This window comes from Carassius auratus, chromosome 39 (assembly GCF_003368295.1).
Source record: "Carassius auratus strain Wakin chromosome 39, ASM336829v1, whole genome shotgun sequence".
Taxonomy (NCBI): domain Eukaryota; kingdom Metazoa; phylum Chordata; class Actinopteri; order Cypriniformes; family Cyprinidae; genus Carassius; species Carassius auratus.
The window spans coordinates 7,464,162-7,478,156 of record NC_039281.1 but is presented as its reverse complement, the minus strand read 5'-3'; the positions used below and the strand labels follow the sequence as shown (position 1 = coordinate 7,478,156).

The 13,995-nt window shown below is 39.6% G+C and overlaps 1 protein-coding gene across 1 annotated transcript in view; it reads right to left on the bottom strand.

The window, feature by feature from the left end:
• The window catches only part of LOC113057829 (slit homolog 3 protein-like), a 154,535-nt gene that overhangs the window by 13,813 nt on the left and 126,727 nt on the right, over nt 1-13,995 (bottom strand). Inside the window, exons 21-30 of the mRNA XM_026225363.1 lie at nt 13,215-13,350; nt 11,504-11,572; nt 10,351-10,422; nt 10,124-10,195; nt 8,702-8,773; nt 8,012-8,175; nt 6,875-6,999; nt 5,302-5,399; nt 2,703-2,842; nt 147-240 (exon numbers count right to left, since the gene is read on the bottom strand). Of these exons, the coding sequence (XP_026081148.1) occupies nt 147-240; nt 2,703-2,842; nt 5,302-5,399; nt 6,875-6,999; nt 8,012-8,175; nt 8,702-8,773; nt 10,124-10,195; nt 10,351-10,422; nt 11,504-11,572; nt 13,215-13,350 (1,042 nt within the window). The remainder of the gene's footprint in view (nt 1-146; nt 241-2,702; nt 2,843-5,301; nt 5,400-6,874; nt 7,000-8,011; nt 8,176-8,701; nt 8,774-10,123; nt 10,196-10,350; nt 10,423-11,503; nt 11,573-13,214; nt 13,351-13,995) is intronic.

Here is a 13,995-nt window from a genome sequence, read left to right as displayed (position 1 = left end):
TCTTGACTGTTTTATCAGCTTTTGTTAAAAATCACTTTACTTATTGAGAAAATGAATGTTTTGACTTTTTACTTCTGGAAGGCTATAACAGGCAGGTCACGCAGTCTTTCCTGTGAAGTTCTGGGCTGAGATGCTCACACACTCACCTGTAGCCCTTACTGAGGGGAACACACTTGGAGTCGTGTTGGCAGAGGTCAAACCCGGGCAGACAGGGGTCAATCACCTCCTCACACAGATCACCTTAGAGACACACAAAGAGAAGGAACAGATGACTCTAACAGTTGCATTCAGAGTTTTATCACATGCTGAAACACTCAGGACCTCTGCTGTCTACGGGTGAAGCTCACAGTTATGTGGCTAAAGGAACTCTTTGACTGAACATACGGCATGTGTGTCTCGACCCTCCTCGAGGTGTTTTCACCCCTCACACCATCTGCCAGCATTTAGACTATGTGAGGCCTTTCTCCTCCAGGCTCAACTGAAAACATCTTTGTGTGATGGCAAAGTCTGTCTAGAGCACACAGCTCAGCAGGGTCCACTCGGAGGCACTAAATCACTGCCAAACAGGACCTTCAATACATTCTCTGTTCCCGTCCACCTGCTGTAGGATGTCCGGCCCTGCAACAGGCCGTAGTGGGTCTAATCCGACCTCCACATCCCTGCACTCATTCACCCAGATTCCTAGCACTTCCTGTCCAGCACACTTGCGCTGGTGTTGCTAGTTGCATGGCACAGCAGCAGCCCAGAAACAGATGTACCCTCTCCATGCTCAGGCCCTTGAGACGGGTTTAGGTGGTCTGCTGCCAGGCCAATTTCCTCTAGACCCTTTCTGCAGCAACTGTGTGTGTTCTTGAGGGAATCAGTGCAGTCGGTGTCTACAGATGATGTTTCCTGCATGCACCTCACAGGCTGGAGTAGGCTCAGAGAGATCAAGATGGGGGTTTTAAATCAAATCTGGATGTTGGTGATAAGATTTGTACTGACTGATGTTAATACAGAACAATCCTCAGTTGTTAAAATACAAACTGAGATACAGAAATATAATGACAATGGAGAAGGAATGAATCTTATTAAGAGTTGACCTTTGGCAAAGTGTTATTCACAAGGATTCAACGTTAAACAAGGAGTGAAACACATTGCCTTCCTTGTTTGGGGCATAATGGCATTCTGGCATCTCTATCGATATGCTAACTAGCACTACCAAGTTTGGGGTTTTATATAATTTTTTAAATGCTTTCAAATGAAGACTGCATGTATTTGTAAATATGTAAATAATGCAGTAAAACGGCAAAATATGGATATTTGGATGTATATTAAAATGTCATTTATTTCTGTGATGGCAAAGCTGAAATTTTCAGCAGCCATGTCTTCAGTTTTCAGTGTCAAATGATCCTTCAGAAATCTTTCTAATATGCTGAAAAGGAACAGTATTTATTGGAAACATAAATGTTTTGTAACATAAAAAATTTCCTCAGTCACTTTTTATCAATTTCCTGCGGAATAAAAGTATCAATTTCTATTACAAAAAAAAAAAAAAAATATATATATATATATATATATATATATACTGTATATATAAAATAAAAAAATAACAAATAATAAACTTTTGAATGGTAGTGTATTAATTTATTTCAAAAAGAAAAAGAAAAAAGAAGGAAAAACTTATCAACCCCAAATTTTTGAATGGTAGTATAAGTCCCACTGTAAATGTAAAATATAAAAAGTCCCACAGTGACCATGGGCACAATGTTAAAACAGGAGAGAAAACATCATCAGTATATTACATCTTCAACCATCCTTCTCTCCCCTTTCATTTCACCCGCATAATTACATACTTTTATTTGAACTAATGAAAAAATATATTCTCTGTAGAGAGTCTGATCTTTAGCCAGTCTGGTACAGATGACAGTGAAATGGAGAGAATAAGATCCTGTATGCAAGACAAATCACAAACAAGATATTTGTGAAATATCAGAGCAAACAGAGACTCTATCTTTGAAAGACTTCAGTCAGAAAGCATCTCCCCTAACTCCTATTCCTATTTTAATTCCTCGTTTAGGGGAAACCCCTGAGCCAAAGTTGATACTTTCATGAAACCTAATAGAGAAATCTATTAACCTCCCAGCAACAACATTTCTCTCTTGCTTGGTTTAAAACTCAGTTTTTAAGACTGCGCTCTTTAACCTGGCAGCTGTGTGAGCCCTACGAGCTTAAGGATGTGGCCAGGCTTATACCGCAGCATGTACACACTCTCTGCACCAGCTGCACCCGCTCCAAGGGAGGTGGCAAAGAGGAACGCCGTTATAATGACAGGGCCCGCTAGGAGCAGCTGCACTTCCTATTTTGAGAAGAAGAAGAGAGAACAAGGGCATTGGTGCCACTGGACGGCATTTGGCAGATCTGAAGTGGAAATGAACAGACACCACTTGAACTTTTAAATCTGCTTAGTCAGGACTTCTGTCAAAAGCTGGTTTGTTTAGTAAAAGTGCCCACTACCAGTCTTAACATGTATATTATTTTGGTTTCTTCATGTTTTCTTAGCCACCTCAGTTGTGGCTGGAGGATATAAATGCGATTGGCACTGTCTTGCGAGTGAAATGGCCTCATTGTGGTAAGACTGAGACAGACAGATAGGACAATATGACTAAGACAATGGTAACAGAGAGTCTGAAATGGCTGGTTTAATGAGGTTTAACTGGTACCTCTGTAGTTCGGAGGGCAGACGCAGGTGTAGTTGTTGATGCCGTCCACACAGGTGGAGTTATTCTCACAGTCGTTGTCTTCACAGTCATCAGGATTCAGCTCACACTGCTGGCCCTCGTACCCAGGCGGACACACACAGCTAGAGGAATGGGAAGGTAAAGGACAATGATCGATACTTCAAATGTTACAACAAAAGGAAATGCATGGGTTTCAGTGATTTAGCTCTGTTGGGTGACACCCTGATACTGCCAGACTGATCTGTTTCAGGTCTGGAGCCAGAACTGTGTCGTTTGTTGCCATTCATGTCTCATTGTTTGGTCTTTAAATGTCAACCCAACATCCTTCATTAGTGCACTGCTCACAGCCAACAGGAACACTGAGTTCTGGATTTAACATGTACTCAACACATTACAGGGATAGTTCAGCCACAAATGATAATGGTGGAATGACACAAAACAAGATATTTATTTATAACATTATAAGTCCTTGTTTATTAAGAATATCAAGATTTTGGAAGATCTTCAATGAGTAAATAAACTCACTTTTCCACTTTTCCAAATTTACTTTCTTTTTGAGGAAAATAACTGACTGAACATTATGTTAAACATCTAATTTTGCTCCACCAAAAACAAGCAATATGATTGTGAGTAGATGATGAGAGTCAAAAAATTCCCAATGAGTCAATGACTGTCTTGGTTCTTTAGTCAAAGCCCATATTGTCAAGGTCTTGGTCCCCGAGTATGAGTCTAAGATCATATTTTGATAGTCCAAAAAAAAAAAATTAATTAGCATTGGTCCTCGACTCTGAGTTCAAAACCATATTTTCACTGCAATGGTCTTCTCTTTTCGGGAGCATGAAGACTCTGTCTTGACTCAGATTCAACCCTTTTCTGGTCTCGATCTTAAATTTTCTCAACCCTCTTCTGGTCTCTGTTTTGATTCAGACTCGACTCTCTTCTTATCTCAGGTCTTACTTGAACTTTTGTTCTTGACTCAGACTCTTCTGTTTACTTCTCGTCTCACTCTTGACTCAGACTTGACTCTTTTCTTGTCGCTGAATTAAATCAGACTCTTCTAAGTCTTACCTTGAACTTCTAGTCTCAGTCTTGACTCAGACTCTATGTCTTCTGGTCTTGGTCTTGACTCAGACTTGTCTTTCTTCCTATCTCAGTCTTGACTTGAACCTCTTCTGGTCTCAGTCTTGACTCAGACTTGGCCGTCTTCTGGTTTTGCTCTCTGGCTCAGACTCAACCCTTTTTTATCTCTGTTTTGATTCAGACTCAACTCTGTTCTGGTCTCATTATTGACTCAGACTCGACTTTTTTCTGGTCGCTGAATTAAATCAGACTCTTTTAAGTCTTAACTTGAACTTCTAGTCTCAGTCTTGACTCAGACTCTATATCTTCTGGTCTTGACTCAGACTTTTCTTTTTTCCTATCTCAGTCTTGACTTGAACCTCTTCTGGTCTCGGACTTGACTCAGACTCAACTCTCTTTTGATCTCAGTCTTGACTCAAACTTGAACCTCTTCTGGTCTCAGTCTTGACCCAGACTTGGCCCTCTTCTTGTTTCGCTCTCTAACTCAGACTCAACCCTCTTTTGACCTATGTCTTGCCCCTTTTCTGGTCTTGGTTTTAAATCAGACTCGAACCTTTTTTCTGATCTCAGTCTTGACTCAAACTCAATGTCTTCTGGTCTTGGTCTTGATTTAGACTCATTATCTTCTGGTTTCTCTCTTGACCCAAACTCGACTCTGTTCTGGTCTCAGTTTTCACTGGGACTCAAACAAGCAGGTCTCAATTGTATCACTGCAAATTACTTGCTGAAATTCCAAGCAGACCCCAATATCTGTGGGTTTTTTTTCTGTTGTTTTGCCTTTCTGGCTTTTTTGTTGCTATCTGTAAGTCTTGTAGGTCAGATCCATCAGTGACTGAGGCTCAGTGTTTGATAAACCTCCATGTCCATGGTGACTTGTTGAGCAATAGCAGTAAAACTTATCTGACTGTTTAGCAGAGCCCACACCCATCTGTACCCTTCCACCCAGTCCCTGCCCTCTGGCTGCCAGCTCTCAGGAGCTATGCAAGCAACCAATATATTCCACCCTCAGACACATAAAAACACACACATCTCTGGGCTCATTTGCTGGTTTTTGTAAAGTCATTGTGCAACTCTGTTCCTGCTGGATGTGAAGCGGCTGCCCTGCAAAAATTGAATAGAGGCCTAACGTGACATTACCAAAGTTGTTGGGAGATTTATACGACACAGGAGATTTATTGTGCCATTACAACAATCTGCCTGTCTTATGTTAGTTTTAAATGTCCAGGGGTGTTACAAACTTTACATTTTTAATACACAGATTTTGTCCAGATGTGCATTGTAACACAGGACATTCAAATTAATGTTATTTATTGATATCCTTTGTGACACGTTTATTGATAGCGATAGTGGAAACACGGTGCAGGCTACATTCAGATTTATGTTGCTAGCATTAGTGCAAAAAAATAAATAAAAATAAATTCCACATTTCAAGACATAGGTGCAACAATTTCACAGCTATTTGATGGCTGACAGAATATCATTTGTACAGGTCTAGATGTACCTGTAGTGCCCGTCCAGTCCAGGTGTGAGGTGGCATGTGCCTCCATTAACACACGGCAGGCTGATGCAGGCGTTAATGGGGATCTCGCAGTTACGACCCTGAGGAAAGAAAAAGCCTGTGAGCATGGATGAAGAAACAAAGAGCTTAGGTTTTAACATGTCTGACCCTACATCCTGGGACAAAGGTCACAATCAGATGGATACTTTCAAAGATGAAGAGGTTAAAGGAATAAAAAGCCATCATCTACAGTATCACATAATGAGTTCTGAGTAAAATGTCAAGTTAAATGTTAACCACAATTTACCTTTCAAACTGGGTTAAGGATTGGACGTTAAAGCCAATGATTAGCAGTGCTTTTATGGTTATTATTGTTGCTCATACTTATAATTAGGAATCCATTTTAATCCCTTAACTTTTAACTACCATCCAGAACATTGTAGCAACCACATAGCAACATAATAAAAACACAAAGAAAACATACAATCCTGCAAAATTGTGTTGGCTAGTTTTGGCACAGACAAGCATCACTTACAGTACATGTTCTTCAGCAAAGATTCATAAAAATCTTGTTTGTTTGTTTACTATTTCTATATCCAGGCCCAAAGCCGAGTTTAGTTTAATATCATGGTTTATGGATGATGTATGTCTTGTCCTGATCCTTTTACTCCGGGGCTGTAACTCCGTGACTAACACTCTCCGTTTCAATTTCAGACAAAGCTCTCCTCAAAGGGGCCCATATGCCTGCTTTCTTTCTCTCCGTCTCTCTGTTTTTTCTCTTTCTCTCTTTCCATGTTTGACTTAATTCAGTACTCTAGAACATTCTAATTAATCTTCACTTATTTCGATGATGGGAGAGCACCTGCAACTGACCTTGAGAGCTGTGGTTTTAATTAAAAGACAGCTCGCTGGTTCTGTCTTGTAGAGGGCGAAGGGTTAAGCTCTTATCTGTTCTTCAACCGAACAACACTGACAGGAATCCCATAACCAGACAAAAGGGTAATGATTGCACGCTGCATCCAGGACATGCACACACATTCGCAAACCACTCTTTGCGTGAAACCAAGTCTGTTTGATGTCAAACTCTGTTTTTGTTTTTCAAGTGTTTTTCAATGTGCATCAGCAATCTGCAACCCAGTCTGCATGGAATGATGGTCTAACGTTTGGTTTATGTTTATAAAAGCAATCTGTTCGAACTCACTGAAGTGAATTTACATTTTTTTACGGTCCCACCCGGTCACACTTTTCATTTCTCATAGCTGCTTGTCTTTGAATAAATTGCCTTTGAAGAGCAGCTCACATTCTTCACATCCCTTGCAATACATTTGCCACCAGCCCAAGACCTCACTGCCAAGGTCGCACCACTGAGTATGTATCCACTACACAAACAACGCCTGCCTGAGTACAATAGGAAATAATCAAGAAACTTCAGATCCAGCGAGTTCAGCTCGGGAAGACGGATGATGAGGTTCTCGTGCATGTAATGATGCACATAACTCATTGGAGTATTCTGTGCAGACTACACGTGTGCAGGAGGACAGGGAAGATGTATGAGGGGCGGTGGATGTTCACTCACCTTGTAGCCAGAAGGGCAGGTGCAGTGGTAGGAGCCTGTGACATCACTCACACATGTGCCGTTGTTCTGACAGGGACTCGCCAGACACGGGGCACACTTGGACATCAGACTCAAATCTACTGGACCTGAAAGACACACACAATGATGAGCTAAAATGTTGGCATTAAGGTCAAACCTTAAACAAACCTGATCATATTTACTTGCAAAATTTTATCTGTGCATGTTATTACTAGAAAAATAAATAAATGCATAAAATATAGAAAAAGCAGAAATGCATTTTACCAAAACATAATAACTTGTCTCCGGCTGTGAAAGTGTTATTTTTTTTTATAATTTATGTTCTATTAAGTGTGTATTATTTAGCATTAGCTTTTATTTTCCAGCTCTCAAGTTATTTTTAGTTTAAGTTGTTATGTGCTTCTGTCATTTTATTAGATTTTCTTAAATATTTCTATTTATTTCAGTTTTAGGTATTTAGTACGTTTTTAAGATAGTTGAGAAGGCAGCATTTCATCTGATATTTATATTTGATTTAATTCAGCTTTATTTCAGATACTGAAAACAATTTTTTTTATTTATTTTTAGTTAACATTTTTCAACTCTTATCCATCAACTGGACTCCATTCTGGTATGTAATATCCACTTAAATCAAAATACCCTACAGTTTTTTTTTTCTCTCCTCAAATATCTTATTTCATTCTGATACAATGCCACTGCAAACTCAAACATTCTCATAAAAAAGCTAGAAAACTGGGGTGGTATCCTTTCAAAAGGTACAAATGCATGCATTTTATGTACTAGTATGTACCATTTATTGGCAAAGAAGGTACAAAGATGTAGCTTTTTAGCTTTGGTACCTTAGGCTACTGCCCCCCCCCCCCCCACACCTTTTTTAGAGTCATTTCTCTCGTGATTAGATTTTGGAAGCTTCCTTTTGGAGACTTATTACTGAGAGAAACAACAGAAGTATGACAGGTATAATTATGACATTATTTAGGGAGAAAAAGAGAGAAGAAATTGAATCAGGACATGGCGCATACCAGATTTAAATCTGCATTTGCCATACGAGCACCATGGCTCAATGTGTCTGAAGCAGATGTGTTAATTATGAAGAGAGAAGACAGAAAATAGCCTCACCCTTGCACTGGAATTGACTGAGAGGGGTGGTCAGCAGCAGGCGGTCTGCCATGTCGGGTGGTCCTGAGCAGCGGGCGATGCCAGGCTCTTTAAACCCAGCCTTCACCCACTGAGACAACCAGCGCAGCTCGCAGTCACAGTACAGGGGGTTCGCACCCAGAGCCCTGGATCACAGGAAACGGGTGTTAAACTTAGTTTGAAACGATAAATGCATTATAATATCAGTATGATCCATTTTCCTTGTGAACACAACTCTTCCTTACAAAGCAAACTTCTTTGGTTACTACAAACATCCCAATTGCACTTCCATCAGTTCAACAGGCCCTTAATTCCTCAATGGGGACTTTTCTCTGATAGTTCTTTTCAATGAGGAAACAAGGAGCTACAGTAACCCCGCTCCAAACCGGCATAGGAACTACAGCCGGAGAGGAAAAACACAACACCACCATAAACCTCCATAAAAGATGCCTTTTAGCTGTAATAAAATGTAGAAAGATTTCCTGTGGGGCTCGGTCTCCGAGCGCGGAGCACAAGGCTGCTCTCTCTCTCTCTAGGTTGCACCAGGTAATGAGGTAAAACTAACACTGAGTCTAAAGACCTGAGCTGGTCTCTAAGCTTGAGACTGGGAGTCCATCATTAATAGAGGCAGAGAGAGCACGCTTTTACACACACACACACACACACACTTACAGATGAGACAGAGATGTCAAGTGGCTGAAGGCTCCCTCCGGAATAGTTGAAAGGTCATTTCCGTGGAGGGTTCTGAAAGAGAAGAATAGAAAGGAAATGAAAAAAGCATGGAGCTCTGGGAGTGGGTTCCATTGTTTTCCACACTATAAACGGAGATAGAGAAAGAAAGGGTCGGACATTCACAGCATTTAGTGTGGATTATAGAAAACCTCTGCGTTCTGTGAGACACCGGTGGGTTTGCATTGGGATGTCATTGTAAGCTGTCGGTTCTGCTTAATAATTTCTCCTGTTGTATTACGGGTCGCTCGGCCCAAACATATAAACTCAGACCGCAACCTGAGAACATGATTGGACAGCTACGGGACCTTGAGGCCACGTTAGAGCTGGCCCTGGGGCATTCTGGGAAATTAAAAAGTGACAATGATGACTGCCTGGCAGACTAAGCTTAAAGAGGCCGGAATAAGGTGGGCGTCCTTTGGTCTGTTTAAGGTATCTTTGCACACCGGGTGATGATAACCTATCCATTATTAATCCATTATTAAACCAACCTATTAATTCTCTGTTCTTAGAAACACACTTTCCAAAAAAAAAAAAAAAAAAATCCCAAACTTTTGAACGGTACTGAACGGTAATAATAATAAATAGTCACATGATGTATGTATATTTTACACTTTGTTTTAGAGTATTATGCTTTTAAATTCTCATATCAAAATTTATATTTTAATGGATTTTCATAAAATGAAAAAATAGGTGTAGGAACAATTACAAAGTAAAAGCAAATAATGAATTAAAATTTTGAAGCAGGAAAACTGAAATAGCACTTTTCCAATAATTTCCAACAGTTACAATAATCTTGGTTATAATTTAAAACTTTAAAAAATATTTTTTTGCAGTTTTGAGACTGAGTCTATGGAAGCAGATATACACCACTGAATAAAAAAAAAAGTTTTATCTCACAATTCGGACTACTTTTCACAGAATGTGTGAGGTTTAAAGTCTATGAAAAAGCCACAATTTCTGAAAAAAAAGGGTTTATTTTTTAATTCAGTGGCGGAAACAGGCTTCCATATGAGTCTGTAAGTAGTCTGGCAAGAAAAATAAATGATGAAGGCCTGGTCAAAAGTTTCCAAGACCATTTGAATGTGACTTTCATAAAACCAAAAGAAAAAGTCCACCCACAGGACTTTAAGTGCTCTTAAAATCTATTGCTTTGTTTCTTCAGAACCTGCTTATGCTGTGAATGTGCTGTTCTAAAGCAGCTTTGTTCAGGCACTAATCTCCTGAAGTTAAGTTCATGAGGCAGGTGTTGTGGTGCAAGGGGAGCCTGTGTGTGTGTGTGTGTGAGAGAGAGAGAGAGAGAGATTGATGTGATTATGCACCAGATCGCTGGTTCATCAGGTAAAAAACAAAAGGGAGTCTTACAGCAGGCGGAGAGAACGCAAGCCATCAAACGCATGAACCGGGACACAGCGGATTTGATTATAGCTCAGGATACTGCAGAGAAAGAATATGAGTGAGACACAGAGACAACGACAACGACGTCATTTAATGTCAACATTTCTGCCCAAAGTTTTGACAAAAGTGATCAAGTTCACAACAGCCGTTGACACAGAAACTGTGTCTGATCGTTAGATGATGGTGTAACTTACAGGGTGGCGAGCTGCGTCATGTTGCTGAAGGTAAGAGGGGCAAGAAGACTGATGCTGTTATTACTGAGGTCTCTGCAGAGGAAACACACGGCAGATTCAATTACACACCCTCAGAAGAATGTTTACCACGTGCCTTCACAATCCACAGCCAGGTTTACACTTAGAAAAGAGATTTCATCGCAGTTACTTTCATACTGGTTAAATAAAGGTTATTAACTAATGACTTCAAACATGGATAAACACTTACACAGCAACACCGTACACAGCAAAAAAAATAAAAAAAATAAGCAGTTGTGGTTGCCAGAAACTCACTCAGTTATAATGTTTGAGGGATTATGGGATTGCATGTTGGCATATTTTACAATTTATCATATATAGCACCGAAATCTGCTTTGTATAACTTAAAAAATGTACTGATAATTAACATCTAAGTACACATGTCAATACAAAGTCACAAGATGAGTTCATTATAAGTGGCCTGTCCACAAAATATGGCAGATTTTCATATATTAATGGTACATATGATCTCTCTCTCTCTCTCTCTCTCACACACACACACACACACACACAAACCCAGCATAAGGGTAATGCACATGAAAGTGACTAAGACTAAGAAAACACTGAACAAAACACTCATAGGTACATTATCGATAACAAAAATGAGAAGAAATCGAATTATTCAATAAAACACAACTGGTATGTGATGCGTCACACCAAGACTTCTGGGAATGTTATTTTTCATTTTTTCACCGTAAATTATACAATAATTCACTCTTTCTACAGTAATTTGACTGCTTCATTTTATAGTATTTCAGTTGTTTTAAGTTAAACTGAACAATATTTTTACTGTAAAATTCCATAACATGCTATTTTAAACCATTTGCTATTCTTCACAGTATATGCTAATGTACCTTACACATAAACAGTTTACAGGTTTTTACTGTTTACTGTTTAATTTCAAACTTATTATTATTATTATTATTATTATTTATTTTTACAATGTGAGTTTTGTGTTGTATAGAGGTACATTACCTCATATTTCCTGCAGCTTTGGAAATATAAATAATTATGTGTACTTAAAATAAACGAAGGCATTAAATGCATAGTAGGTCTTTTTAGATAATAGTGTGTGACAAGTGAATAAATTACATACAGCAGTGTCAGGTGTTTCAGATTAGCAAGCTCTTTGGTCACGGAGGTGAGGAGGTTTCCTTCCAGGTATCTGAAACGGTGAGAAAAATCCTGTTAACAGTCAAGTTTACAATCCTCACACAAGCTACAAAGTAAAACCAGATTCATTTAACATTTTATTTCATGCTTAAAAATCTATTTTACATTGGAAGATACAGACTTATTTCCACAAAGCCACAAAAAAAGCCAAAGACTGGTCCTGAAGCGTAGCTGCTGCGATCGTTTATCTACAAAATCTACTCTTGGGTGAGTTTCATCCTAGTTTTGCCATTTTGTGACTTGCTAAAAGCCCTCTCTCCTGGACACTGCGAGATGACTGGACACAGATAGATGGGGCTCTGACAGGGAACTGACGGTCTGCTATCAAAACGATTTGATAATGGGGTCGGTCACCGAGCGAGAGTATTGCCTTCAAAACTACGACACAGGAGAAGAGATCAATCCTGCTAGAGTTTCCCTGTACAACCCAAAAACAATTACTGTCCTTCTGCTGAAAAACCCACAGTGTCAAGACAGGATATTTCTGTTCACCTCACTCGCTAATAAACCCGCTTGTTACCTCAGTCTCTCCCTGTGATTTATTTTCTTCTCTTAGTCACTGACGTCTTGTTCTATTGCTTCTCTGTTCTCTCCGTCTATCCCTTTTCTCTAAGTATGAATATGAGCCAGTCTTATAGTTTAAACGTCTTGTGTGTGGCACTTGTGCTCACTCTTCATCTGATTGGTCCAGAAGATAATGACTGACACCTTAACTGTGCAACAACTCACTGACCCTCACACAATCAGAGTGACCCGTCTAAAAACCAATACAGAAAAAAGGTATAAAGCCCCACTAGGGCAGTACCCTAAGACACAAGAGCTAAAAGGTACATCTTTGTACCTTATTTACCCCTATATGGTGCATATTAGTATCTTAAAGATACATACAGTATTAGTAACTTTTAAAAGGGTACTGCCCCAGGAGGAGTTTTGTACCATTTTTAGTGTGTAATGAGGATCATTGTCATCATGTGACATAGGCATTGTTATTCTCTGAATATTTCAGAAACTGTATTTCTTATGGCATGCTGGTTTACATTATAACTCTTGAGTGATGAATATCAATCCCTGAGCCTGTCCTCCAACAAAAAACAACCATATAGGTTATTTGTGCAAGCAACTATTTACGACCTATGTTTACGTTTTAAAGTAAAGCGCCCTCTAGCGGGCGTAAAAATAATGACAGTATCACGTTGCGTTTGTCGTCATGAAATGACGTATAATGTCATTACCAATCAAAATGCACGTTTATTTAAATGCAATAGTTGGGCTTTTTACACCGATCTCACAGTATTTCTTACATATTTTACTACTGTAGGTGGTTTATTCATTCGAATGACCACACCTAACCCCACCCCTAAACCTAACCCTCACAAAAATCATACTAAATTATGATTTATTGAGCATATACATTCCCAATCAATCAATCAGTCTGTCCGACACTGGATCAAATCTACATCTGCATCCTGAAGGTCACGTGGATCTTTTAAATAAACTAAACTGACCAAGTAAAGAAAACTGGACGTACCATTGCACAAACCGTTGCAGAAACAAAATAAAAAATTTTGGTGAAAATAAATCATCTGTCCTAAACTGAAAAATATGACAGGAAGGAGACGGAAGAAGAAACTCACAGTTCAGTTGTATCTTTAGGGATCCCCTTAGGAAGGGAACGCAGCCCGCGGTTACTACAGCGCACCACTGTGTCCGAGCATGAACAGGAATCGGGACAGCGAGGAACCGACGGCAGACAGATGTTCTCTTCCATACCTGAAAGAGAAAGACATGCATATTTAATGCCCCTTTACATCATGCAAGAGAAAAATGCTAACAGATCCAATATAGAAACTCATCAATTCTTCAAAAGGAAGTAATGGAGGATGGAGAAAATAGCCCTTCCTCCAGTATGTGGGTCTCCAAACATGAGTATCATTATTACAGTGCACACTTGCTCATAATAAGTGATACAGTACACAGGAGTTTAAAATCAGCAGCTAAATATTGCTTTTGGCCTCGCTTGCTCCACATTTCCTGCAAGCGATACTTGTAGCCTCCTCCCGAGCTGCTTTCATCCGAGCTCTGTAAGATGCTATCTGTAAAAGGCTGAATTGCCCTGCAGATTAAAAAGAAACAGCGAATTAAGCCATTAATGGGAGGTAATGGAGACTCCAACAATAACACGCAGACCGAGCAACACAGAAGAGCCAAAGCGGCTGTGGGCTAGCTTTACAATGACTGGACTCCTTCAAACAACCAAAAATATCTTCCCGTAAATCAATTTAGCTTGACTTTGTTACTCTAACTGTGATTGCAGAGCACTGAAACAGCTGGATGTTGTGGTAGGGTGAGTTTTTTTGGAGCTGAATTGATGGCGCCCCGCTCAAAGAGGAAGAAACGAACGGAATAACAACACAT